A 26,680-nucleotide genomic window follows, 5' to 3' on the forward strand; every position below is an offset into this window, starting at 1 on the left:
TTTAGAAGACATAAGGCGCTAAATCGGGCTATGTAGCGCCTGTTGTTTTGGCGCTATGCGGTCTCCCGAAGTGCCAAGATGATGTCTTGGCTGCGCACGCACGTTTCCAGTGTGACATGCGCCGGACGCCAACTTGGTGTAGGAGTTAGCGCAGGCGCAGATAACGAACGTCGGAAGCATGTAAAGTGAGGAGAAAATGGATACTATCAGTGTGCAACGCTGATTTAAAGTGATAGACACCATTTGGGACTTAACGCTCAACTCAATGCACAGAGTTAACCCCGACCATCTTAATGTCTTAGGGTGCCTGGAGGACCCCCACCAGCGCTATTTAAAGGGACCATGCAGGGTTTACAGGTTAGCGGCTGGATTATTGCTTCTGGCTGCTGAGGCATTTGTACCAGTTTTTGGAGTTCTCCTATACTTGAATACTAGAACTAGGGGACATAGCCTAACATTTAGAGCCAGGACGTGCAGGAGTGAAGTTAGGAAATGCTTCTACATGCAAACGGTGGGACAAGTTTGGAACGCTCTTCTGCAAACGGCAGTTGATGCTAGCTCAGTTGTGAATTCTAAATCTGAGATTGATAGATTTCTATGAATCAAGGGTATTAAGGGATATGGGTCTAAGGCAGGTATATGGAGTTAGGTCACAAGTCCACCATGATCTCATTGAATGGTGGAACAGGCGTGAGGGGCTAAATGCCACTGCCACTTGCTGCCTCCTGATATGTGCCACCTTCTCCTGCAAGAAAGTGGGACATGTGTCTGGGTGATGTGCCTGTCATGGTTGAATAGCTGCCAGTGTGTGTGGCCTGTGAGTTGTGGGTGGGCAGCTTGCAACAGTGGTAATGTGTAAGGGTGAGAGGAAGCATCTGATTGGAAGAGTTGAGTACTGATGGAAAGAGTTTGTTGATATGTGGGTGATGGGGAGCGTAGTGCATGGTGCAGTAGATGCAGCTAGTGGTGTAGTTGGTAGGAGATGCCACTTGACAGTTAACCTCACTCACCTTGACCACTCATGTCAAAACACTGAACTTCTTCCTGCACTGCATCTATGTTCATGATGCTGTGCGCCTGGCATTGACTTTGTCCCTTGCTACCTCCCACTGCCTTTTGGGTATATGTCTGGAGGGTCTCTTGCCCCCTCCCCCCCCCCCCAATGGATATAGGATGTCCCTCCTCTGTCTACCTGTTGCACCAAGGTCTCTAGTGCATCAGCAGAGAACCTTGGTGCATGCACTCTCGCAGGCATGGTACCAACTCAGATCGGCAGATTGGTGAGGTCTGGCATGCAGATTGGAGGATGTAGGATTTAGTAGTGCGCAACCTTTATTCAGTGTTTTAACATAACTCATCAGTTTGTAAACATAGGGACGGGAGCCGCATCTGTGTCTTGCATGTGTGTGATCTCTGTGCAGACGGCAGACTGTTATTTTCAGCAAATAACAGGTACCAGCTACCTTTAAGAGATTTTTAAGAGACATCCTCCCTTTAAGAGATTGGAGCTCCCCCTGCTGGTGGAAAGTGCAAATTGCATGGAATCTTCATTCAACGCTGATTTCCAACGCAGATTGCAGGTAGGTCCTCAGGCCTGATAAAAGTCTCGTCTCACCTGCACAGGGGCCTTTGGGCGCGGGGTAACAGCGGATCGTGCTACCCCTGCCCAATAACAGTCCCTATCCACATTTTCCCCCATGCAGTCTGCAGAATAGAAAGTCTTTACGACCCCCTGGTGGCCACCCACAATTTTTTTTTTGGTCAATCATTTTCAGTCCACATCTTTAATATAACCTGAGTTAGAGAAAAACATTCAGACCAGGAAGATCCCAACTTCAATTGCCGACCTGTGCGGGGTCTGTTAATATCAGCTATGGCAGCAGTTTGATGGCCTCAGCGTCCCTGATCCTGAGAGGAAGAAATTTAAAAAAAAAATCACTCAGGATATCTGCTCCTGATCACTATCCAGTGACTTCCTGCTGGAAAGTGCATGTTTATGGATATCGAGTGAGAACAGGATTCAGTTCCGCTATGATGTTCTCTCTGGTCATTTCGGTCAACCCACAATCACTGTCTAGGCTCACACGTGAAGCATGGCCACTCGGATGAAATAGTGGTAGGCAACCAGCATTCATGGGAACTCTACCCCAGTAAGACATCAATGCTTTCAGCAGAGGAGAAAAAAAGACATGCAGAGAAAATTGGTGAGAGAAAAAAAACACGCTTGGACATGTCTGAAGTTAAGTCTTTTTAAAAACATCATGATCGAGACAACATAATGACTTTACTCTTTGGGGATATGTTAGTAGAAGGCTTCCGCATTCTATAAAATACAGCTGACTGTAATGTGTTAGGTGGCATTCGACGTGTACATCGCAGAACAGTAAAGAAGCTATATGTTTTTTTGTATTAAACTTCAAGAAAACATTATATATTGCTCAATTACAAAAAATTGCCATTTTCACAAATACCAAATGAGTAGTGGATAGATGGAATAGACACCCAGATACAGCTTTAAAATAAGTCAGTTGAACATCTTGTAAGGAACCAAACTGAAGGTTAGCTGGACAGAAGATGATTGAATGCTGTGCAGAATGTGATGATCTCTGAAGTAGATATGGCAATATCAAATCACTTAAGAATGTGGCTCGTCAGTTGCATAGTTGGTTTGGCATTCTGGAGTTTTGCTTGATCGACCTTTGGGGAGAAGAACATAAAAACATAAGAAATAGGAGCAGGAGTAGGCCCTATGACCTCTTGAGCCTGTGGTGTCATTCAATCAGATCATGGCCGATCTTCAACCTCAATTCCACTGTCCTGCCCGATCCCCATATCCCTTGATTCCCCTAGAGTCCAAAAATCTATCTATCTCAGCCTTGAATATAGTCAACGACTCAGCATCCACAGCCTTCTGGGGTAGAGAATTCTTAAGATTCATAACCCTCTGAGTGAAGAAATTCCTCCTCATCTCAGTCTTAAATGTCTGTCCCCTTATCCTGCGACTATGCCCTCTAGTTCTAGACTCTCCAGCCAGGGGAAATAACCTTTCAGCATCTACCCTGTCAAGACCGCTCAGAATCTTATATGTTTCAATGAGATCACCTCTCATTCTTCTAAACTCCAGAGCGTATAGGCCCATTCTACTCAACCTCTTCTCATAGGACAACCCTCTCATCCCAGGAATCAATGTAGTGAACCTTTGTTGCATCACCTCTAAGGCAAGTATATCCTTGCTTAGATAAGGAGACCAAAACTGTACACAGTACTCTAAGTGCGATTTCACCAAAGCCTTGTACAATTGAAATAAGACTTCCTTACTCTTGTACTTCAACCCCATTGCAATAAAGGCCAACATGCCAGTTGCTTTCCTAATTGCCTGCTGTATCTGCATGCTAACTTTTGTGTTTCTTGTACTAGGACACCCAAGTCTCTCTGGACACCAACATTTAATAGTTTCAGAAACAGGAAAAAGAGCTCCAGAAGCTTTCCTCAGGACATTAAATGGGTAAATAGTAATTCACTTTAAAATAATCATTTCAAGTTGCAAGCATCGAGTAATTTGGTACAAATGCATCATCTGAATTAAAGTTATATATATTTTGTCAAATGCTCAGACTGTCCCCAAGGCATTCCCAATACTTTTCTGGGGATACATGCTCTCCAATTACAACAAAAAGCTGAAATTATTAAAACCTTCTTTCTTTGGGAGTGGGAAGAGGGGGAAAATTGCTTCAGAAGAAAATCTCCATGTCTGCTCCAACATTGGAGCTATCTACTTTAATCGCATCCCCGTCACACAATTCCAGAACTGTTATCACTGATTTTAATATTTTCTTTTAAACACAGCATTGCACAGTTCAGTCCAGTCAACAAACCCTTGTTACAGGACCATTAGTGTTTTAGTGTCCATAACAATTATATTGCATCATTTACCCTAAATGAAGAATTATTACTACATGTAGCAAAAGCAAGTTTGTTTTACAAGTACTACTGGATCTCCTGTGGCACTGATCCTGGGTAGTATGTGCTCTGGAACACAGTTGTTATGCTCAGCTGCTAACCTGGCCTCTACCGTTAACACCATTGCTCAAGTACTCCCTAGAGAGAAGTACTGTAACTTAAATAGGCGGATCCATGTAATTGTAGCTGCTTGTGAATTCCTGAGGTCAATCAGAGGGCAATTGTAACTGCTTGCAAATTTCTGACTCCAGGTTGAAGGATCCATCAAATGATTGCTTTCCAAACTTTGAGTGTGATAAATGTGTGCTAGATGCAAGACTTTACATGTACTGGTCATCCACAGCGAAGCTAGGGTATACCCTTGAAGCACATCTATCCACATAGCTGGATTGGTCCTTGTGACTTTTTGTTTATCCTAAAAATAGAGACATGATCAAAACCCTTGGCTGGAGAATACTTTCTATTACGCAACGGGACAATGATTCCAAAGAGTAGATAGCTGCAGATGTTTAGCCTGCCAATTATGGTAAGGATTTTGTGTCACGTGTCACTAATATCAAGGTTAAAGAGAGGAGGCTGTCATTTTGTAAATGCACATCCGGCCATAACTAAGCTCCCTGCTTTAATTCCTGATCTGCACTGAGCTAGCTAATCTCAATTTGGGCAGCAGTGGTTTTCAAAATCCCATGGTGACAGAGTCCTGTAGGCCCCATTGCCTTATAAAGTTTCTTAAAGATATGGTCAGCAACCTAAAGATAGACAAAATTATCTGTGCAGAAATGACTTTTTAATAGTAAGACCAACAGAAATACTGTGCTTGGCATCTTGATCGGTCAAAATTATAAGGGCACCGACAGAAATCCAGATTTCATGTAGTGATTTCATTAATCTGTTAGGAACCCATTGCCATTAAAATACCACATCTGGCCTCAGTACTTTTAGGGTACAGGAACTAGAGTCAGGTTTGGCTCTGATTTCCCCCTTCTTCACTGATGGTCAAACAACCTGCCCGCAGTCACCGTCCAAGCTCATGTATGAATGGTCATATGAGCAGTGATTGGAACAGTACAGCAGCATGAAGCTATTCCTTCAGAAGAGAATGAAGAAAAACTGGGGAGATACAGTGGGAAGGAAAGAGGGAGGGAGTGGGGGAGGGGGAAGGAAGGAAAGAGGGAGGGAGCGGGAAGGACTTCTTTGGTTCGCTGGTGATACATCGGAAAACACACTGCTTCAGACCGTATGTCACAATCTCTTATCCCCAATCCCTTGCTCTCCCAGAAATTAAACAGCCAAGATCACTGACAGAGGGAAGTGGATTGCAAGATCAAAAGGAAGGTCTTTCTGCATTTTATAGAATATCACCTCCTCTAAAATTCTCATCAATAATCTCCTCCCAAAGCCAACAAAAGCGTGTGTAAAAGTTACCCTGTAGTGATATGTTCCCTCCAGAAATGTGCGTGGTGTGATGGAAGAGGGATGAGTTACAATAAACACTCTCCTTCTTAGGGCATAATCAATAAAATGAGTAAACAATGTATGAAACAGTAAAATACATCTGACCCAGGTACATTTAATCAACTTCTTCCAGTAAACTCTCACTACGACCATCTTCAACACAATGTGCATTGTTTATAAACAGAGAAAGCACACAAAACCACTTTAATAACCAGCTTTTTGTTTGTAATGGCTGCGTTTTCAATTCAGAGAGCATCTGGTGTACCAGCCCCTTCCACTGCAGCATTTTCCAGCCAAGTACAGCACTTTGAATAATCTCCCCCATCTGGATTGATGAATGCTTTCTCTTTGAGGCGTTTATTTATCAGCACCTCGCCTCAACCAGGCACTATACTGAAAGTAAGTAGTCTTTTGCATCCTGAAATGTTACATGCACAGAGGTAAATGGCAAGAGAAAAGTTTCTACTAAGCTGAATTCTCCTTGGGTGCAGGGCGGGGGAAGTGGTGGAGAATGAGTGATCAAAACCCAGGAACACTGACAGAATAGGTCAAGTACACAAGAGTGTGTGCAAATGATTAGAAATGTATTGCTGTTACGCTAAAGTTCTTCACTGGCAATTCCTCACATCACATAAAAGCTGAGATATGTCCTTCTGCAAGGAGGAAGGTGAATGCAGAGACACACCGGATCCACCAATATTTGTTTCCCAGCAATCGTACCCAAAGTCTTTTAAAGCCCGTTTAGACGCCTCTACCACCGTAGGGCTTGTATCTGAAACACAAAATTAACAGAACAAACCAAAGTAACTGAAGTAGTACTGCAATAGAACAGGGAGTCCATTTTATAATGTAATTCATGTAACAAGTTTTCTGCTCCATTAACGATAACCCAAATAGCTACAGTACGCACCAGGCAAATGTACCCCCAACTACTATAGTATGTAGGCTAAACACATTCTATATAGAGAGACTGATTGCAATCTTTGAAATTACACAATTCTCACTGACAGAACACTATATATCCAAACTTGACCAAGGTTTAACAAGATGCTCTCATACATTGCGGAGAGGGCTCAGTTAAACATCCCCTTACTGTGTCAGTGGCGATGGAAAATTCTGGGCTAATGTGACTACAGGGACAGTGATTATGTAGAAGTGCAAAACCACAAAAAAACAAAGTAAGCGGCTCAGTTGCATAAATTGTGACTGAACCAAGGATAGTGAATTAATATTGTCCAGCATAAGTGCCAGTGTTTGTTACATAGCTGTAGAGGGCTAAGGAGTGAACAAGGCAGCTATAATTTAATCCAGGGCTTCAGAACATCATAATGTGAAGAGATTAGCGAAAGTAAACGTGAGTCCCTTAGAGGCAGAAGAAATTATAACGGGGAATATGGAAATAGCAGAGACTTTAAAAACAAAGATTTTGTAACTGTCTTCACAGTAGAAGACAGAAAAAATATACCGGAAATAGTGGAGAACCAAAGGTCCAACAACAGTGAGGAACTTAAAGTAATTAAGATTAGTAAAGAAAAAGTACTGGAGAAATTAATGGAACTAAAAGCCGACAAATTCCCTGGACCTGATGGCCTACATCCTAGAGTTTTAAAAGAGGTGGATGCAATGGTTTTGATCTTTCAGAATTCCCTAGATTCTAGAATGGTCCCCGTGGATTGGAAGGTAGCAAATGTAACTACGCTATTCAAGAAAGGAAGGAGAGAGAAAACAGGGAACTATAGGCCAATTAGCCTGACATCAGTAGTAGGGAAAATGCTAGAATCTATTATTAAGGACGTAGTAACAGGGCACTTAGAAAATCATAATATGATTAGGCAGAGTCAACACGGTTTTAATCAAAAGGAAAATCGTGTTTGACAAATCTATTAAGAGTTTTTTTGAGGGTATAACTAGCAGGGTAGATAAGGGGGAAATTCAGTGGATGTAGTACATTTGGATTTTCAAAAGGTATTTGATAAGGTGCCACACAAGAGGTTGTTACAAGATTAGGACTCATGGGATTGAGGGTATATATTATGTTAGCATGGATTGAGGATTGGTTAACGGACAGAAGAGAGAGGCTTTTCGGGTTAGCAGGTTGTATCTTGTGGAGTTCTGTAAGGATCAGTGCTTGGGCCTGAGCTGTTTACAATATATTTTAATAACTTAGATGAGGGGACCGAGTCTAATGTATCCAAGTTTGCTGACGATACAAAGCTAGGTGGGAAAGTAAGCTGTGCGGAGGGCACAAAGATTCCGAAAGGGATATAGACAGGTTAAGTGAATGGATGAGAACGTGGCAGATGGAGTATAATGTGGGGAAATGCTAAATTATCCACTTTGGTAGTAAGAACAAAAAAGCAGACTAGTTTTTAAAAAGGTGAAAGACTAAGAAATGTTGGTATTCAGAGGGATTTGGGTGTCCTTGTACACGTAACACAGAATGTTAACATGCAGGTACAGCAAGCAATTAGGAAGGCAACTGGTATGTTAGCCTTTATTGCAAGGGGGTTGGATTTTAATAGTAAGAGGTCCTGCTGCAATTATATAGGGCTCTGGCGAGTCCACACCTGGAGTCTGTATACAGTTTTGGTCTCCTTACCTAAGGAAAGACCTACTTACCTTCGAGGCGGTGCAACAAAGGTTCACTAGATTGATTCCTGGGATGAGAGGGTTGTCCTATAAGGAGAGATTGAGTCGAATGGGCCTATGTTCTCTGGAGTTTAGAAGAATAAGAGGTAATCTCATTGAAACATATAACATTTTTTAAAGAGGGCTTTACAGGTTAGATACTGAAAGGTTATTTCCCCTGGTTGGAGAGTCTAGAAGTAGGGGGGTCATAGTCTCAAGATAAGGGGTCGGCCATTTAGGACAGAAATGAGGAAAAATTTCTTTGGGATTCTCTACCCCAGAGGGTTGTGGATGCTCATTGATTATATTCAAGATTGAGATTGATAGATTTTTGGGCACAAAGGGAATCAAGGGATATGGGGATAGGGCGGGAAAGTGGAGTTGAGGTAGACGATCAGCCATGATCTTATTGAATGGCGGAGCAGGCTCGAGGGGCCGTATGGCCTACTCCTGCTTCTATTTCTTATGTTCTTATATCTTAGATATTGACTTGAACCCAAAAGAATGATCCTCACTCTTTTAAAAAAAATGTAATCTGTTGGTGAGAATTTTTGCACAATTTTTGTGTGATTTCAGTTTTGTTAAGTTAACTAATTGTGTAGATACCTACAGTTAAAAGTTACTTAAAGCACAATTAATGTTGATGTAATGTCAGGAGAATATCCTGGAGAGAAGTAACTAAGCCTGAAAGTATAAGAACTGAAAAGATAGTCACAGACCCAAGGTGCTTCAGCTATCTCAATTAATGTTATTTAAGCTTGTCTCTTCCCTGTGGAAACTACTCTATTTTATGGGTCTTTCATTTATACTAAAGAACAAGGGTAAGAACTATCAACACTCAGGCTGGTGCAGCCTGCTGCATGCAGCAGTTTTACCTGCGCTAAGTAGCCTGAATAATAGGTCAGGCCATTCTTTCAATTAAATTATACTGACATCTGGTGGCCAAATATTGCATAAACATTTCCTTTTTGCTGGGAAACATGTTTCAGGGCGAACAAGTTCTAGCAGAGAAATAAACTTAAAAAGGTGCTTTCCCCACCACACAAAACTTCTCAATTCCTGGTCATCAGAGTAATCTCCTGGCCAAATATATAAGTCACAGCACTGCAAAAAAAAATTATTACTGAAAGAACTTGGAGACGTTTCAATGTGCTACATAATTGTAGGTATTATTGCTAAATGGGTTATACTCCACTTTTCTCTCACATTTATCAGTTATAAGTTATTAAACAGAAAACAATGAATCGCTAATTAGACAATTCATAACTACAAGTATTTAAATACTTGTAGTTATGAAGAACCTCCCAGTGATTGGGACCCCCAGCCAGCATTTTAATACTGGACTGTTCATAGCGGTGTAAGGATAAATACTGAAGCAGGATATACAAGTGAGAAGACATACATTTTTGTGAAATGCCAAGCATCTACTGCAATATCAGGACATTTCTGGTGCAAGACCTCTCAACTTGGTGTTAGCTGTGTCAGTATCAGTTGGCAGCACTCGCGTCTCTGAGTCAGAAGGTTGTGGTTCAAGTCCCACTCCAGAGACTGGAGCATGAAATCTAGGCTGACACACTAGTGCAGTACTGTCTGAGGTGCCGTCTTTCAGATGAGATGTTAAACCGAGGCCCTGTCTGCACTCTACTATTTTAATTGAACAATAAGGAGTCACTGGGATGCACCAGTGTCATCAAACAAAAGCGCCCCCTTATTAGAGGGGCACGACTAATAAAACTCAAATCATACAAAAGAAAAAGTAAACTTTTCAAATTAAATAGGATTATTTCCTGCATCGTCTTTGCACTCCAGTCCCTGTGGGGCCCACCGGTCACGGAAGGCCTCAAGTGTCCTGGCGGACTCCACGCGCTCCTTCTCCAGGGCCACCCAGGCACGAAAAATGCCGCAGAAGGGAGGCACGCAGTCCGAGCATCCACCTCAATGGGCTGCGCCTGTGTGCACCCTAAGGTAGATGTAAAGGTTCCCATGACACTATTTCGAAGAGCAGGGGAGTTTTCCCCGGTTTCTTGGCCAACATCACTATTACATTGCTGTTTGTGGGACCTTGCTGTGCCTTTCCTACATTACAATAGTGACTACACTTAAAACCTACTTCATCGGCTGTAAAGTGCTTTGGGATGTCCCGAGGTTATGAAAAGCACTATATAAATGCAAGTCTTTCTAAGTATACCAACTCCAACAGTATGAAAGCATCAGAGAACCTAACTTCATTTATTGAGAAGCCTAGGTGATGGGCCAAGGACCCAAAGTGCAAGACATCACCAAGGTTCAAAAGAGATGAATCAAGTAGACCTCAAATGTGAATAGAAGAGATCCTATTCACTCACAGTTTGCGTATTTTTGTCCCTTTGTGATGAAGCTTTTTCACTTTTAATTTGTTCCGACACTTCTAACTTGTAATTAATTTACTAGAATAAACAATTGGTTCTGTCTCCAGGGATTGAAGACTATCCGACAAAACAAACACTCATTCCATCATTGTACCTGGTCTAAGCAGTGTTAAGCCACATCCACCGCCTCCTGCACCAGTCAGTTTGCTATGCAGTCCATATGCTGCAGTTACCTGACACAACCTGTCCAATGAGGAATGACCCACTCCAATGATATTCAGGTGATGCTTGTTAATGTCAATAAGTTCCTAAAATCAGCAGAGAAAACAAGATGGTTAAGACAAGAAAATCACCACTGAATATGTAAGGCAAAGTTTGTTCTGGTGACCTATTACGTAATCCTAAATTGAACAAGACTGAGCTCCTCCTATGGCTCAGTTGGTAAAGGCAATATGCCGCTGAGCCATATACTCGTGAAAGTGCAAGTTAAATCCCTGTTCTGTGCTGAATTAGCTGATCTCAGCTATGGGTAGCAGCAGAGGTGCCACAATTGACTTCAGTACTCCTGGGTCTGGAGGGGTGGAAATCATCTAGGACTCTTGCTCCTAATTGCTATCCAGTAACCCATACATGAATGTTGGATGAGGACAAGATCAGCTATGTCATGGTGGAATAGCTAACAGTCACCGTCTAGACTCAAGTACAGTATGCCCACCTGGAAAAGGTAACTGAAAACCCTGGATCCTGTGGAACTCTGTCAGTAGGTGTCAATGCCTTCAGGAGGAGAAGAGGCGGAGCAAAATAGCAAAAATAAATCATTAGGAAAAGGCCTTTAGGCCAACCAAACATGTCCCTTTCTATCAGTTCTCATCTTCACCTCTCCTTTTTACTTTACACTTCATTCTCCCTGCGGAAATGCATCCAATTGTCTCAAAGTAAATTTTGTGTATCTGAATGTGCGCCCTTGATAACTTATGCTATAACCCTGTTACCCTTTTTGTATTAAAAAACTTTGCCTCACTTTTCTCCTTTATATTCCTAACTTTCTAATTTTCAATTTGTATCTATTGGCTATCTAAACAAGTTACTATAGTGAAAAATATTCCTTATTTTTATCAATATCTTTAATATAATCCACTCCAGTAACATTATGAATAGGAATTCTGAGCCATTAGCAGGGCTCTTCATCCAACAGAACATTACACAAATCCACTTTCTTCAGCACTCAAGAGTTGTTCTCTCAGTTCTCAGCCTCACACCTCTACAGTACAGGAATTGGCTTTGTAAATCATTCTCAGCACGAAGATAAGTTTCTACAAATGCTGTCAGAAAATACCGTGTCAAAACTGGAGGCTACCTGAGCATCGTTTAACAATTATTGTGACTCAAGTAGATACAAGTTATCAAACACATGACATGTGGCTTTTCTTCCAGTAAAATCCAAAAGCCATCAACTGCATTGTTGAAGTTATAATTTGACCAGACTGTGCACTGATGCAGTGAACTGTAACAGAAGTTATGTGTAAAGTTTACCTCCAGGATTGCGTAGTGTTTGTCAACAGCATTGCCAGATGCTATTGCAGCCAGAACGCGCTCACACTCACACGAAATGGCATCTATCGAATCCAGGACAGGTTTTATTATGTTTGGCATCTAAAAAAGGCGAAAAAAAATGAACAAATCTCACTTTATTCACTATTCTCTTTTATTCAAACGTGACAAGCAGCTGGAAGAGTAGGCAAGCAAACCACAGATCTCCCATTACTTTTCAATACATAAGGTAAATTTCCTCAGGCCAGTCAGCAGATTTTTCTCTCCTTCAAAACAAAATACTTTGTGTTCATCAAGGTGAGGTATGTTCATTTAAAAAAAAATTGTTCTTGAAATGTGGATGATGCTGTAAAAGCAATATATATTGTCCATCCTTAGTTGCCTTCTCCTTGACCTTCTGCATTATTTGTGCTCATAGTGTTTCCATAATGGTGTTCCTTAGGGAGTTCTGGGATCTTGATCCAGCCACCATGAAGGAACGGTGATATGTCCAAATTGGGATGGTCTGTGATTTGGAGGGGAACTTGGAGGTGAGGTGTTCCCAGGATCTGGCTGCTCTCATCCTTTTAGGTGGTAGAGGTCATGGGGCAGGGAGTTGCTGTTGAAGTACGCTTGGTGAGTTTTTGCAGTGCATCCTGCAGTACATATTACAGCCAGTGCTCCGGTGGTAGAGGGGCTGGATAGTGGTGGGTGCTGCTCAAATTGACTGCTTTGTCCTGGATGGTGTTGAGATTCAAGTGTTGTCGCAGTTGCCCTATTTAGGTGAGTGGCGAGCATTTAATCCACTCTTGAGTTGACCCTTGTAGATGGTGACGAGGCTCCAATGGGCGAGATGAGCACCTCATTGCAGGGTACCCAGCCTCTGCTCTGCTCTTGCAGCCATACAGAAACAGGAGTAGGCCATTCAACCCCTCGAACCTGTTCCGCCATTCAATTAGATCATAGTTCATCTCCATTTATGCACTTTTGTTCCATATTCCTTGATAGCTTTACCCAACAAAAATCTATAAAGTTGCCCAGTTCAGCTTCTGGTCAATGGTGACATTCAGGATGTTGATGGTGGGGGATTCAATGATGGTGGTGAAGATGTTCGCCAACACTTCAGCCTTGTTCCTTAACTCACTTGTTGGGCTGTGCCATAGTTGAAGATGAGGATGTTCATTATGCCGCCACCTCCTGTTAGTTTCTTGATTGTCCATCACCATTCTTGACTGGATGTGCTAGAACTTTGCTCTGATCCACTTAGCTCTGTCTTTAGCCTGCTGCTTTTGGTATTTAATATGCAGTTAGCCCTGTGTTGTAGCTTCACTAGATTGATCCATCATTCAAAGACATGCCTGGTGATGGTCCAGGCATGCCCTTCTACACCCCACACAGCGTTAAAGAATGGAACATTTTCCATTCTAAGCACCCAGTGTTCAGGATCAAGCATTCCAACGAGAGGGATAGCACGACTAGACAGTGTAAAATTCCCTCTATTCTGTTCCAATGATAATCTTCAGCCTCAACCACAAGGGTGTCTTTCATTGCACTCATGACATGTTTCTATTTCCTACACCTGCCGTTCTGTGACTTGTCTGAGGGAGACTGATAATTTAATGTTGTGGGTCCAAGCTCAATATGAATTAATGTAAGGAGTCTTACAACACCAGGTTATAGTCCAACAGCTTTATTTAAAATCACAAGCTTTCGGAGGCTTCCTCCTTCGTCAGGTGAGTGTGGGATTCCATAAAGGTACAGCATATATAGTCAGAGAACAATGCCTGGTGATTACAGATAATCTTTCCAACTGCCCGTTATCAAGGCAATCAAAGGAGTTGAATAGTGTTCAGACAGAGAAACATTACATACAAGACTACTGAATACACAAACGGTCAGAACACAAAGACAGAGAGAGAGAGAGAGACATCCGAAAGGCAGAGAAAGAGAGAGAATGACCAGTTGTATTAAAAACAGATAACTTTTTATCGCTGGTGGGGTTACATGTAGCGTGACATGAACCCAAGATCCCGGTTGAGGCCATCCTCATGGGTGCGGAACTTGGCTATCAATTTCTGCTCGACGATTTTGCGTTGTCGTGTGTCTCGAAGGCCGCCTTGGAGAACGCTTACCCGAAGCTCGGAGGCTGAATGTCCTTGACTGCTGAAGTGTTCCCCGACTGGGAGGGAACCCTCCTGTCTGGCGATTGTTGCGCGGTGTCCCCTCCCAGTCGGGGAACACTTCAGCAGTCAAGGACATTCAGCCTCCGAGCTTCGGGTAAGCGTTCTCCAAGGCGGCCTTCGAGACACATGACAACGCAAAATCGTCAAGCAGAAATTGATAGCCAAGTTCCGCATCCATGAGGACGGCCTCAACCGGGATCTTGGGTTCATGTCACGCTGCATGTAGCCCCACCAGCGAAAAAAAGTTATCTGTTTTTAATACAACTGGTCATTCTCTCTCTTTCTCTGCCTTTCGGATGTCTCTCTCTCTGTCTTTGTGTTCTGACCGTTTGTGTATTCAGTAGTCTTGTATGTAATGTTTCTCTGTCTGAACACTATTCAACTCCTTTGATTGCCTTGATAACGGGCAGTTGGAAAGATTATCTGTAATCACCAGGCATTGTTCTCTGACTATATATGCTGTACCTTTATGGAATCCCACACTCACCTGACGAAGGAGGAAGCCTCCGAAAGCTTGTGATTTTAAATAAAGCTGTTGGACTATAACCTGGTGTTGTAAGACTCCTTACATTTGTCCACCCCAGTCCATCACCGGCATCTCTACATCATGGCCAATATGAATTAGGTTGAGACTGTCAAAACTCCTTTTACTCAGGCCAGCAGAAATTTAGATGAAGTGCCAAGGACACCATCAGGGTTGAAACAGAATAACAGACAATACCAGATAAGTAAAGTAGTGATTAAGTGATTCCAAACTTGGGTTTGAAAAGCCAATAAAATTGTAGAAGACTGTTCACCTTCCTCCAATGAATTATAACTTGCTCTTTCCTCCTCCATTCCGTTCACCAAAATGCCAATGCTTCCATTAGCAATACTTCTGCATAGAGGTAATCTAAGAGTAAAATGATTTATTTGTAATATTGGATTCACTTTGAATGGAGTCTCCAATCAATTCAGATAAAAGTGGTGTAAATATTCCATTAATGCTCATTCCAAAATAATCCCTTGCCCCCTCCATCACCTGAGTCAGCTGCATAGGTTAGGTGGACATTGACATTTCTAAGCTTAAGATGAACAATACCAGATGCATTCACACATAGTCTTGATGCACTGTGGGTTGACTAGGCAGCTCTGAAGATCATGTATGACATTTGCCTTGTACATTTTTAAGTTAGCTAGAGACAATAATAGTAGATTATAAAGGGAGAGAAATAAAAGTGGAGCAACGGTGTTAGGGGGAGAAATTCTTCAAGCTCCAGTATCTGAAAGCAAGAGACAATTTTTCTGTTGATGAGATCATTTAAAGAAAAACAAAGGACGAACCTTATTCATTTTGTCCTTCACTCCTGCTACTAGCACTTTTGTGCTTCTTGACACCTTAGTGTTAGTAAGCAGTATCCGTAGGGTGGGGACTCTGAAATAAAGAGAGCAAGAAAGTTATTAAACAAAAATAAAATATTGGAATACATTCCATTTATTGTACACACTTTATAGCATCCATTCAACATTGTGCTAATACCATCTCAATTTAAAAGGGAAAATTTGTTCAGGCTCCAAGTCTATCATTATCCTTTCTCTACCGTTTGCTTAACAAAGGAAACACTTTGTTCAACATGAGACATTCCCTTTAAGAAGCCAGTAATGTACAAAGAACAAGCTGTGTCTGTACCACTCAGTGAGCTGAAACTTACCAAGATGCTGGATACTCGAAACAGTGTGCAGCTTTTTTGTTTTGGGTTAGAGAGAAAAACCATGGCTCACAATGACACCACACACATGTGATACAATGATTTGTTTACATCATTATATTGTAAAAAATGTTTTAAAGTTTGTCAGAACATAGTATTTTTAAAAAAAACACCATGTTTCCTTTAATGAATGGCCTGGAAACTAGATATTAATTTTTGAAAAATTAAATACAACAATTCCTCCACTTACTATATTCCTGTTTTTTTAGTGCATCCCCCCACCTATAACAAACAGATTAAAATGTCACTAATTGAACGTAATCAAACTCTGTAGCATAGCTTTTCAAATTGGGGTCCAAGGATCCTAAGGGATCTTCAAGAGGATGCCAGGAGGAGCCAAAAGATCATCTGTATCAATATTTCTGTATTCTATTATTTTCCTAAGGGGAACAGATAGGGTGGATGGGGAGAAACTATTTCTGCTAGTTGGGGATTCTAGGAGTAGGGGGCACAGTCTAAAAATTAGAGCCAGACCTTTCAGGAGCGAGATTAGAAAACATTTCTACACACAAAGGGTGGTAGAAGTTTGGAACTTGTGGAAGTGCATGAAGGGATACTTGACCATATTAACTCTTTATTAACTCACTTAACTCACATAATAGGTTTAGCTACAGCACACATAGAAGCACAATTGTGTAATTACGTTTGAGCCTTGGTATGTTGATAATTAAGCCTAGCACAGCCTGGCCTCCCTTGAGATAAGGATGTAGCTGACTACAGAATATAATAAGAATAGAGTTAGTGAACGGCCATGTAGCCTTGAGACTGGCTCCAGCCTTACTGATAACGAGGAACAGGAATGTAGAGAGAAAGGAGATAACTGATATCTGCTCAGGCCTACGTGCAAGGTAACAAGATGGCTGTGGATGTTCGCGGGCAGGCTCACTACTTGATTGACCAACTACCTGAGCCAATAAAGAATGTACGTGTATGCCCATATTCTGTAACAGGTGGGCGTTGTCTACTGAATTGTATAAACATGAGCTGTTTCATTGACTCGGCGAAGTTGTACCATCAACCATTGTTTGAGGTGCGCTTCCACTTGTATACAAGTTGGGGTTCAATAAAATTTCTCTTTGTACTACTTTGTTTGGGTGTTAATGCATTTGTATAGTGTTAAGTTTCGACAAACTCTCTTCCGCAAACGGCAATTGATACTAGCTCAATTGCTAACTTTAAATCTGAGATAGATAACTTTTTGGCAACCAAAGGTATTAAGGGATATGGGCCAAAGGCAGGTATATGGAGCTAGATCACAGATCAGCCATGATCTTATCAAATGGCGGAGCAGGCACGAGGGGCTGAATGGCCTACTCCTGTTCTGATGTTCCTATGTTCCTGTATTTATTGACTTATGAAGATGTTTTCTGTAATGATAGTACGATTTTCCTTTGGGTCACTGACTTTCAGAAGTTGGATCAGGGGAGTCTGTCATTATTTGCAGGCGATCCCCCACACAGGAAAGTTAAATACCACTGCACTGTGGTAATACCACTTGCACATAGCAAACAGATTACTCCTTAACAATTAAAATCCTGGAGCAATTACAAAATACAAGAACCACTGCAAACATCTCCACGCCACTATGCCCTTTCACTTATTTTAAACTCATCCACGCAGTCACTGATGCACATGAACCTCTTAATGATCAGCACCATTTGCAAACCTGTCACCATTACGTCCTGCTTCCTCCATAAACCTGAGTGAACTGACATTCTTCCTCAAGACATTTTAGTAAGGAGGAACATGCTGTCAGAGCAGACATTGGTCACTGAGGATGAATAAACTGACTAAAGTTAGCCAGAAGTTTCTATGATCTATTTAATCGTTACGTTCAATCCATTAACTGATCAAATGACATTTTTAGGTAAAAAAGGTCCAGAGCAGGGACCAAGCTCTTCCTGGATCCTGCTCTTGCTCCTCATTCTCTCCAATGTGTTTCCTGTATTCCCAGGGCAAGAATCGGAGAAAAAGATCTTCATCTGTTGTAACATGCTTCAGAACATTTGTCACAGAACTTTATTTGCACGTGAAGTACTGGTACTTACAAATTTTAAACAGGGTAGGTTTGTTCTTTTAGCCTTTTACTTAAACACATAACAGACAAACAATTAACCTGGAGCAGATTATTTACAATATGGCTGGACCTATTTGTTGTAAGTGCAATCAACCTTGCATACAACAAACATTTCCATACAACAAATGGCATGGTGGTGTTTGCTACATTTGGATTGACTGCATAATATGTCACAGCGTTTGCCAAAAATGGAAAAGTGACCAGCATCAATGTCTTTCATTTTAAATATAAAAATATGTAAACAAAAAAATGTTTATCTATTGGATTAGAAAATAAACAACCTTCTCCATCACATCAAAATATTTAACATGTTGGTCAATATCAAATTATTGAATGCTTAATTTTTCATGCAAAGGATTGGAGTACCCTTGAAAGCACTCCAGGGTTATTAAAAGTTATACCACATTCTAGTAACATTAGATCTAGTTTCCAAAGTCAGTCAGAATGAATAAAATTAGATACCTGGACAACAGGTCAATTTTACCTGCGTGGTATCTCAACACTCCCCCTAAAGGAGAAAAAAAAAATCCGTAAGAAAGGAGATATTAGGCTGACATAAACATATTCCACAACCTAGATCCTGGGCTCTTTGCCGAGCTTCTCACACCCCTGGGGTGAATATGTCTACTTGCACCAGGATTTCGTTAAACTGCAAATAATTCCGATTGCTCAGCAAGCAGCTGAGCTATGCAGATGAGGAAAGTCACAGGTCTGATCCCCAGTTTGTGGTCAGTAACCAATCTCACCTGGGTTGGCAGTCGGGGCGTGCTACTACTTAGTGACTGGGTTAGAAAGGGAAAACTGGTTGGTGTTCTTTGCTTGATTATTACCCAGCAACCCCTACTGGAAGTGAGCAATTGTGGGCATTAGCAAGGGCAGATTTGGCTGCTGCTGTGATGCCTCCTATTGTGGTCGAATTGCCTGCCAACACTCACTTTCAAAACTGATGCATGAATAAAGGCCAACTAGAAAGGTTTTGGAGGGTGATCATGGAATCATACCGCAGCAAGAGAGTCAATTCTTTTAGGGAAAAAAAATCCCTATTTAAATTATCCATTTACCAACAATTCAATTTAAACAGAAAAGCAGAATGAAAAATAATTAAATACAACTGGTGATATTTGTGAAATGCTATGGTCCCTCTGTGAGTGACTGCATGTACTGACTATATTGAGGATTAACCCTTACAGCACCAAGTCTGGAAAATTCCAGGCTCCCTGGCCAGCCATAAATATTTTCAGCTCACATGCTGCAATGCAGACACAAACCCCAATATTACAGTAATAAATCTTTGAAAATGAAGCCTTGATGACAAGGTTCTCTCTAGTTCCAATGTGTGAATACAGTTCAGACAATGACTACCACACGTTTAATAATAAGTTCCTGGAATTTTCTAGAGACTAATACTCTGTTACATAATTAAGTAGATTACTCAGCTCAAATTTAGCAGAGCAATACATGCAGGAACTAGCTGATATATTGTCTGAATGTTACAGGAGTGCAACACACATTGTACCAATAAATAATAAAATTGTTTTTCTAAGCAAGCATTTTATCAAGTGATAAGACAGTATGCGCTTTAAATTGAATTACATCAGTGACCATTTTCAGATGTTAGGTGATTTCAAGCCGTCAGTTAGTATTAACTCTCTTGTGCTCTTTACCAGCTGAAATAGATACGTCAACTGTTTGAGAAAGACTACAGATAACCTATATCAAAGTACACCTGAAATGTTGTGCATAGGCTGTGCAATTTTTTTTATTTGTTGCTATTACATAGATTTAATTAAACTGTCTATTGCAACCTTTCTCTGTTCAACCCTTCTCATCTCTATTTTACCAATACTAAAATAGTCAGTGGTCCTCTAACCTTTCCTTTCTTTTTCCTCCTAAACAACAAATACATTATTCTACATGTTCTTTTTCCTTGCTACCCTCACCATGTTTAAATCAACTTGGTGCTCACTGTCTCCTACTAGAACTCAGTCTTTACTAGGGCCTCAAAACTGTGGAACTCCTTGAGTTTTTTTTCCCCCTCCAATGTCCAGGCTGTTTGTTATCATTGAATCACTATTTCCAGATTTATCTCCTTTCCTCATTTCAATTTTGGTGGTGTTCAGCACTATACTCCTTTACCTTGGTTTCTCAATTCTAAAATAAGCCATGATGAGCACTTCCTTGGCACACTAAGAATAGGTGTTGCACCTGCGGGTCTAAGCCACATGTAGTTCCCAAGCTCTGTCAATCTGCCCTCAAAGCCCCCCCACTCTCCTATTGATTATCAGGTGAGAATGGACACATGATAAAGCTATTTTCTTGACAGATTACAAAGTTATTCTACACACATTTCTAATTTATTCTTCCCCCATTAAAAAAATGCTAGCAAGGCTTGCGTTCCACAACTGCAAAGAAGTGATTATATAATGTACAAGTGAGAGATCCAAACTGCTGCTATGAGCAGGCCAACTAGCGGCATGATTTGCAATATGAGCAACATGGGATTCCACAGGATCCAAATCAGACATCAGCATGTTACAAAAATACAGAGTCAATCATTGACTTTTTCCATTGTTAGTCATTCCCAGAAAAGGGTCGTGCATCTTGTTATATTTTCTCAATTACATATAGAATTACATCGAATTTACAGCACAGAAACAGGCCATTCAGCCCAACTGGTCTATGCCGGTGTTTACGCTCTACATGCGTTTCCTCCCACTTTACTTCATCTAACCATATCAGGATAACCTTCGATTCCTTTCTCCCTCATGTACTTATCTAGCTTCCCCTTAAATGCATCTATGGTATTCGTCTCAACTATTCCATGTGGTAACAAGTTCCACATTCAATTGATGTTATCAAAAAGAATCTTACAGAATTGGAGAAAAAGGTCTCTCACCGGGAGCTGGGCAAGACAGTGGATCTTTCACTCGTGGGAAAGATCCATATAACTCATGGTACTTGAAAGTTGTTTCTCCAGAGGCATGTCACTGAGGGAAGTGGTTGTTGGTTGAATGAATTGCTGAGCCTGGCAGTGGAAGGTGAAGCAACATACATATGCACATGCAGACACCTGAAATAATAAATATTTACTAGAGTATTGGATTGGAGGATAATTAATCTCCGTACCTCTGGATGTTAGCATGGAGGAATTGAATTGCCAGCAACTCCTTCAATCTAATTGCCCCAAAGAGATTAGCAGTATTTCATTTTATGTTTTGAATATTTGTTTTAATTATAATAGGTTTTTATTAAAGAAAATATTTACTCTTCAACGAAGGATTACAAACCCTCAGATTTTCTCCCAACTATCTTCCGAATTCATGATGCTTCAGAGGCAGGTGGTCATCTTACTCCAAGATATCTGCCAATGCCCTTTCAGGTTGTTCACTAGGTCACACAGCAGTGATACGGTAATGACATCCAATCTTCCTTCCCCCTACGAGGAGACACATATGCAGCATTGGTGTCTCCTTGCATGACATGGCTCAGCCTGGAACTAGGCAAGCCAAAGAATTAAATCTACATCTTTTCACTCTTGTGACACTGCATGTTGGTGTTCTGACACACAGTGCTGTCTTTAACAGTTTCATTATTAAAATCAGGTCTCAATGGCAAGAGCACTAAAAAGTTGGATGTCTATAGAACAGGAGAATCTCCTCAAAGATATGAATTCCTGGTGGTTTTTCCTTGTATAACAGTGCTTCATGAGGTCCTTATGGGTCCTTCATGCTGATTTAGTTGTTGACTAGAAATATTGCCAGAAATAAAAGCACAAAGAGCAGTTGCCAGTGTTTGTAGGTTGTGGATCTCTGCTCTCCATGTATTTTTCTTAGTGTGCTGCCCAATTCAGACCCAACAGGGATACAAACACTGGTTTTGCACTGCATCTGACTACATCTTTAAGGATCTGTGAAAATATAGGTCACAGGCATTTGGAATGGCGGAATTCACATTCTTTATATTGTTGGGTGATATTGCCACAACATTTATGAAAGAACTGCTATAACATCTAGGTTAAATGTTCTGACTTCAATATAAATATAAATGTTACCCCATGTTCCCACAGCGTTATCCACACCAGATGGGTTTCCATGGATCAACTTCTCTCCCTGAAAGGCCCATTTGTTAATCAGTTCCAGTTCATCCTCATTCCATCTGATTGTAGGTAAAGACAGAAAAAAAAAGTAGAAAAACATTGGTCATTAAGAGTAACAAAATTTATTTCTAATAAAACGCCGTCAGGGCATGGCTTTATTGGACTGTGTTAATGGAACTTTTTCTTTATTTCTTCCCCCCTCCCCCTACAAAGTTATATTTTCATATTAAATCTACATGCTGCAATTGCATCTTATGTTCAGAATATGCAAATCAATTCATCAGATTCTAAGTTTTTATTCCTGTTCCTACCCAAATCTCATCTTTTGTGGTCTATTGCAGTTTCTACACATTCCATTAATTAGCACCTCGTCAGTATCAAAGGTATGTTTCCCAGAAAAAAAATAATTTTCTTCGATTAAATTTGCAACTTTTGACAAGTTAAAAAATAAACTCATACTTGCCAAGCAGTAGGGATAGATGTTTAGTGGCTAAAAGGCAATGATGTCAAAATAAGATAGGTTTCCCTGCAGAGGCCATTGCAAATCAGGCAGTCATAAAATGCAACCTTTATCTGGATAGCTACATTCTGTCATCTGGCACTGAGCATGTGAAATTCAGTCATATGGCTGGATAGTCTGACCTAAGACATCCAATGGAAACAGTCAGAATCAAGGGCATGATTTTAAAATACTGGCGGGATGGCAGCAGGGGGCCGGGGGGGGGGGGGGAGGGGGTCAATGGGCGCACGGGTAACCCGAAAAATAAAACCTTACCCAAACCCACACGATCGCAACTTAATGGCCCTTAACGTTGTTTCCGGATTTGGCATTTGAAAGCTGCGCGGCAGGCGGACTGCACACCCGTATGACCTGCTGTCAGCTGGAGTGTCTGGATTTAAAGGGCCATTGCATCAATGGCTGTTGCTGCACCAAGGACCAACCACGCAGAATGGAACAGCAGAGGCAAGCCAGCTCCAAGATTCAGTGACGCCTCACTTGAGGTGCTGCTGGCTGGGGTGAGGAGGAGTGAAATATTTTACCTGCCGTCAGGAGGAACTGCCCTGCCTTTGCCACCAAGGTGGCCTGGCTCGAGGTGGCTGAGGAGGTGACCAGCAGGAGCAACATCTCCCGCACTTGGTGCAGTGTAGGAAGTGCTTCAATGACCTAACTAGGTCAGCAAAAGTGAGCACACTTACTAATACAAATAGTGGTCCTCAGAGTGGAGGAGGAGGCCCTGCAGGTCAGCCGCACCATCGAGTGTCTGACCGTCAGGGATGCCGAGACTGGCAACGCACAAACGTCTGGTGACACAGCTTTAACATTCATCACACACAACATGAATTCATGTTAAGAACGATTGGCAAGTTGAACACCTCAGTATGCTCATCGCAACATTACACATCTGTGATGATGCTTAATATTGCCTTATGTTCTCTTCCAGGCCCTTCAGCGACCGAAGTGACAGGAGAGGGCGATTCTTCAGAGGAGCTCCCAGCCTCTAAGGGCGCATCGTCACATCTTAGTGATCCATCCACCAGCGCAGATACTCACAACTCAGTGGGTTCTAGTAGTCAGTTAGTTGGGTTGGCACCTGGTGAGTCACCGCACACAAGTGAGCACGAGCAGACACTGGTGGCAGGGGTAGCTGTTGAGTCCACATCGGTGGGTGTACTCCTCTCCAAGCTCTGCTCAGCAGGACACAGATGCTGAACCTCGGGGGCCATCCTTTAAAAGGAGAATGATAGAGGGACAGCAGCACATTTGTGAGTTACTGGAACAGGTGCCATACACACCCTCCACAATAGCAGAGAGGATGGAGGAATCCACCTCCTGCATTAGTGGAATGGTGGCACAAGTATGTGCGGGAATGTCTGAGATAGCGGCACAGGTAAGTACAGGAATGTCTGCGATGGAGAGAAGGCTAGCCTGTAATGAGTTTCAAGCACGGCTCACAATGGAGTCCATTCAGACCCTGACAACAGCCGTGCGGACTCAAGGTGAACAACAGAAACTTTACAAGTGAGCTTCCAAGGCACATGTCCTCCAAACTGTGTCCAGTGATGTGGCCCTGGCCCAGGAGAGGGATGATGGCGATAGGGGAACATGGAAGTGGGGACGCCACTCCAAGCGCTCCCAAGTCTCACCCGTTGCCCCCCTCAACCAGTACCCAACATGCTGCCTCCTCTCCAGGTGGTCCAGTCTGCCCCTGCACAGGTGCAGGTGGAGCAGTCTTTCGCGGGGCCTTCACGGGCTCCAAAACCCTGAGGGCATAGGCCAAAAGCATCTCAACAGTCAGAACATGAGCAACCTGCCACTACCTCTGCTACAGCAACAGGGCATGCAGCAAGTAGAAGTAGTAGGATGTGAAAGGCTATGGTTTGGTGATCACAAAGGATATGCACAAGGGTGTCTGACAGACTGTCATATTTTTCATTTATATTTGTTTTTTGTTAAATTCCCATTAAATATTAGCATTCTCACCACTACTGCCACATCTTGCCCATTCTTGACTGCCTTTTGTGATAGCGCCCTTTCATGTGCTTCATCATGAACGGCGAGACTTGATGCCATCCAGTGGGTGCATGTGTAGTTGTAGGACTGTTTTGTGAAGGGGAGGGGGGCTAGTGTTGGCACTGCTCTTTCCAGGTGGTCTGGGGACTGGACTATCCTCACTTTGCAGATGTCCTTATGAGAATCGTTCAAGTATTAGTGACTCCCTGGCCTCACGATCAGCCAGGTAAGCCGCTGCTCTGCCGATGGGTTCCTCCTCCTCCTCCTGGTCCTCAATGTTGATGGCATATGAGGATGCGGGATGAGGGCAGGGCACCTCATCAACCGGTAACCCTCTCTGGTGCACCATGTTGTGCAGGACACAACAGACTATAATTCTGCCCACTCTCGTTGGTGCATATTGAAGCGCTCCCCCGGTCCGATCCAAGCACCGAAATCGCATCTTCACCAGTTCTATCGATGTGACTGTCGTATTAACGTTGTGCCTCGCTGATGGGGTTTCTCACAGGTGTCATGAGCTACGTGTGCATGGGATATCCTTTGGCTCGGAGGAGCCAGCCCTTAAGGCTGTTTGGTGTGTGGAAGAGGTTCGGGATGTTGGATTCCCGCAGAATGAATGAATCATGGCAGCTGCCAGGGAATCTGGCACATACGTGAAGAAATCTTTTCCAGTGGTTGCAAACGAGCTGCGCGTTGATGGAGTGATATCCCTTTCTGTTGATGAATACTCCTGGCTCGTGTGGAGGTGCTCGGATTGCTATATGCATGTAATCAATTGTACCTGTGAGAAGCCAGCCGAAGAGTGGAAACGCACTGTCCTCTCAGTCTGACTGAGGTCGTCCATGGGGAAGTTGACGTAGTGAGACGCCCTGCGAAACAAACTATCGGTAACTTGTCTTATGCACTTGTGGGGCAGACGATAAGAGACTCCGGCGATGTCACCGGTGGCATCCCGGAATGATCCGGAGGCGAAGAAGTTGAGGGCAGTGGTCACTTTAACTGCCACAGGCAATGCAATGCCACCAGGCCCAGCCTGGAGCAGCTCTGCATGAAAGAGGCTGCAAATATCTGCAAGCACCTGATGACTCACTCTCAGCCTTCATAGGCACTGCTCCTCAGAGAGGTCCAGGAAGCTCAGCCTCGGTCTGTAGACTCTCTCACGAGGGTAGTGCCTCCTGCGACGTCGGTCCCTCTGTTGTTCCCCTCTCCGCTTTTGTGGCGCACCTCTGCTTGGTGGAGCTGCAAGTGGCGGAAGTGCACGCCGTGCCTGGCGAGGATGGTGATGTTCCTCCTCCTCGGATGTATTGGTGAATGCAGCCTTTGTGCCCCTCCCATCCTGATGTCAGTTTGAAGGGGTCCAAAAAGTAGGTAAATATGTGTAAACAGAATAATTCTGAGTGTGAACCAAGAATTTTCAGTCTAAACACAAAGAACTCCCAGCCAAAAGTTTGTCTGAGAAAACTAAGTGCCCTGCCGCAATTACTCACCTTTTATCCTCCCATCTGTCAAACAGGGATTTAAATGGCCAAATGGCCGCCGGCTGCAACCCGCCTAGTTTCCCATGGCGTGCTTCACACAGCACGGGAAACACGTTGAGGCAGCGTTGAAATCGCTTCCCAGCATGATTAACAACATTAATGAAGATTCCAACAACTAAGTACTTTAATTCCTGGTTTAAATATCATTCCGCCAGCTTTAATTGCTAGCGGAACTTCCGGGTTCGTGAACTGCTCGCGCACCCAGGTTAGAGCCAGGATTCCTTCCCGCTCCGGAAAGGCCCAATTTTGTTTGCTCCCCCACCCCCAACACACCTGGACTCCAAAAATCTAGTTATTTCATTAGATATTTCAAATCTCCAGAACCAAGTTAAAATGGTGCACGTATTATACTAAGTTCCTCAGGGCAGTGTTCAAGGCCCAACCATCTTCAGCTGCTTCATCAATGACCGTCCCTCCATCATAAGGTCTGAAGTGGGGATGTTCGCTGATGATTGCAGTGTTCAGTTCCATTCGCAACCCCTCAGATAATGAAGCAGTCCGTGCCTGCATGCAGCAAGACCTGGACAACATCCAGGCTTGGGCTGATAAGTGGCAAGTAACATTCGCACCACACAAGTGCCAGGCAATGACCATCTCCAACAAGA

The 26,680-nt window shown here is 42.6% G+C and overlaps 1 protein-coding gene across 7 annotated transcripts in view; it reads right to left on the minus strand.

The window, feature by feature from the left end:
- Positions 1–2,235: 2,235 nt before the first annotated feature.
- The window catches only part of mvk (mevalonate kinase), a 35,771-nt gene continuing 11,326 nt past the window's right edge, over positions 2,236–26,680 (minus strand). Inside the window, exons 6-12 of one of the 7 annotated variants that reach the window (XM_068006036.1) lie at positions 21,981–22,084; positions 18,392–18,437; positions 15,428–15,518; positions 11,925–12,044; positions 10,546–10,699; positions 6,136–6,187; positions 2,236–2,697 (exon numbers count right to left, since the gene is read on the minus strand). In XM_068006036.1, the coding sequence (XP_067862137.1) occupies positions 2,652–2,697; positions 6,136–6,187; positions 10,546–10,699; positions 11,925–12,044; positions 15,428–15,518; positions 18,392–18,437; positions 21,981–22,084 (613 nt within the window). In that variant the 3' untranslated portion in view covers positions 2,236–2,651. Of the gene's footprint in view, positions 2,698–6,041; positions 6,188–10,545; positions 10,700–11,924; positions 12,045–15,427; positions 15,519–18,391; positions 18,438–21,980; positions 22,085–26,680 lie in introns of those variants that run through there. The other 6 variants (XM_068006035.1, XM_068006034.1, XM_068006040.1 and 3 more) reach the window with 6 other exon arrangements.

The sequence above is a fragment of the Heptranchias perlo genome, chromosome 25 (assembly GCF_035084215.1).
Source record: "Heptranchias perlo isolate sHepPer1 chromosome 25, sHepPer1.hap1, whole genome shotgun sequence".
In the NCBI taxonomy this organism is placed as follows: domain Eukaryota; kingdom Metazoa; phylum Chordata; class Chondrichthyes; order Hexanchiformes; family Hexanchidae; genus Heptranchias; species Heptranchias perlo.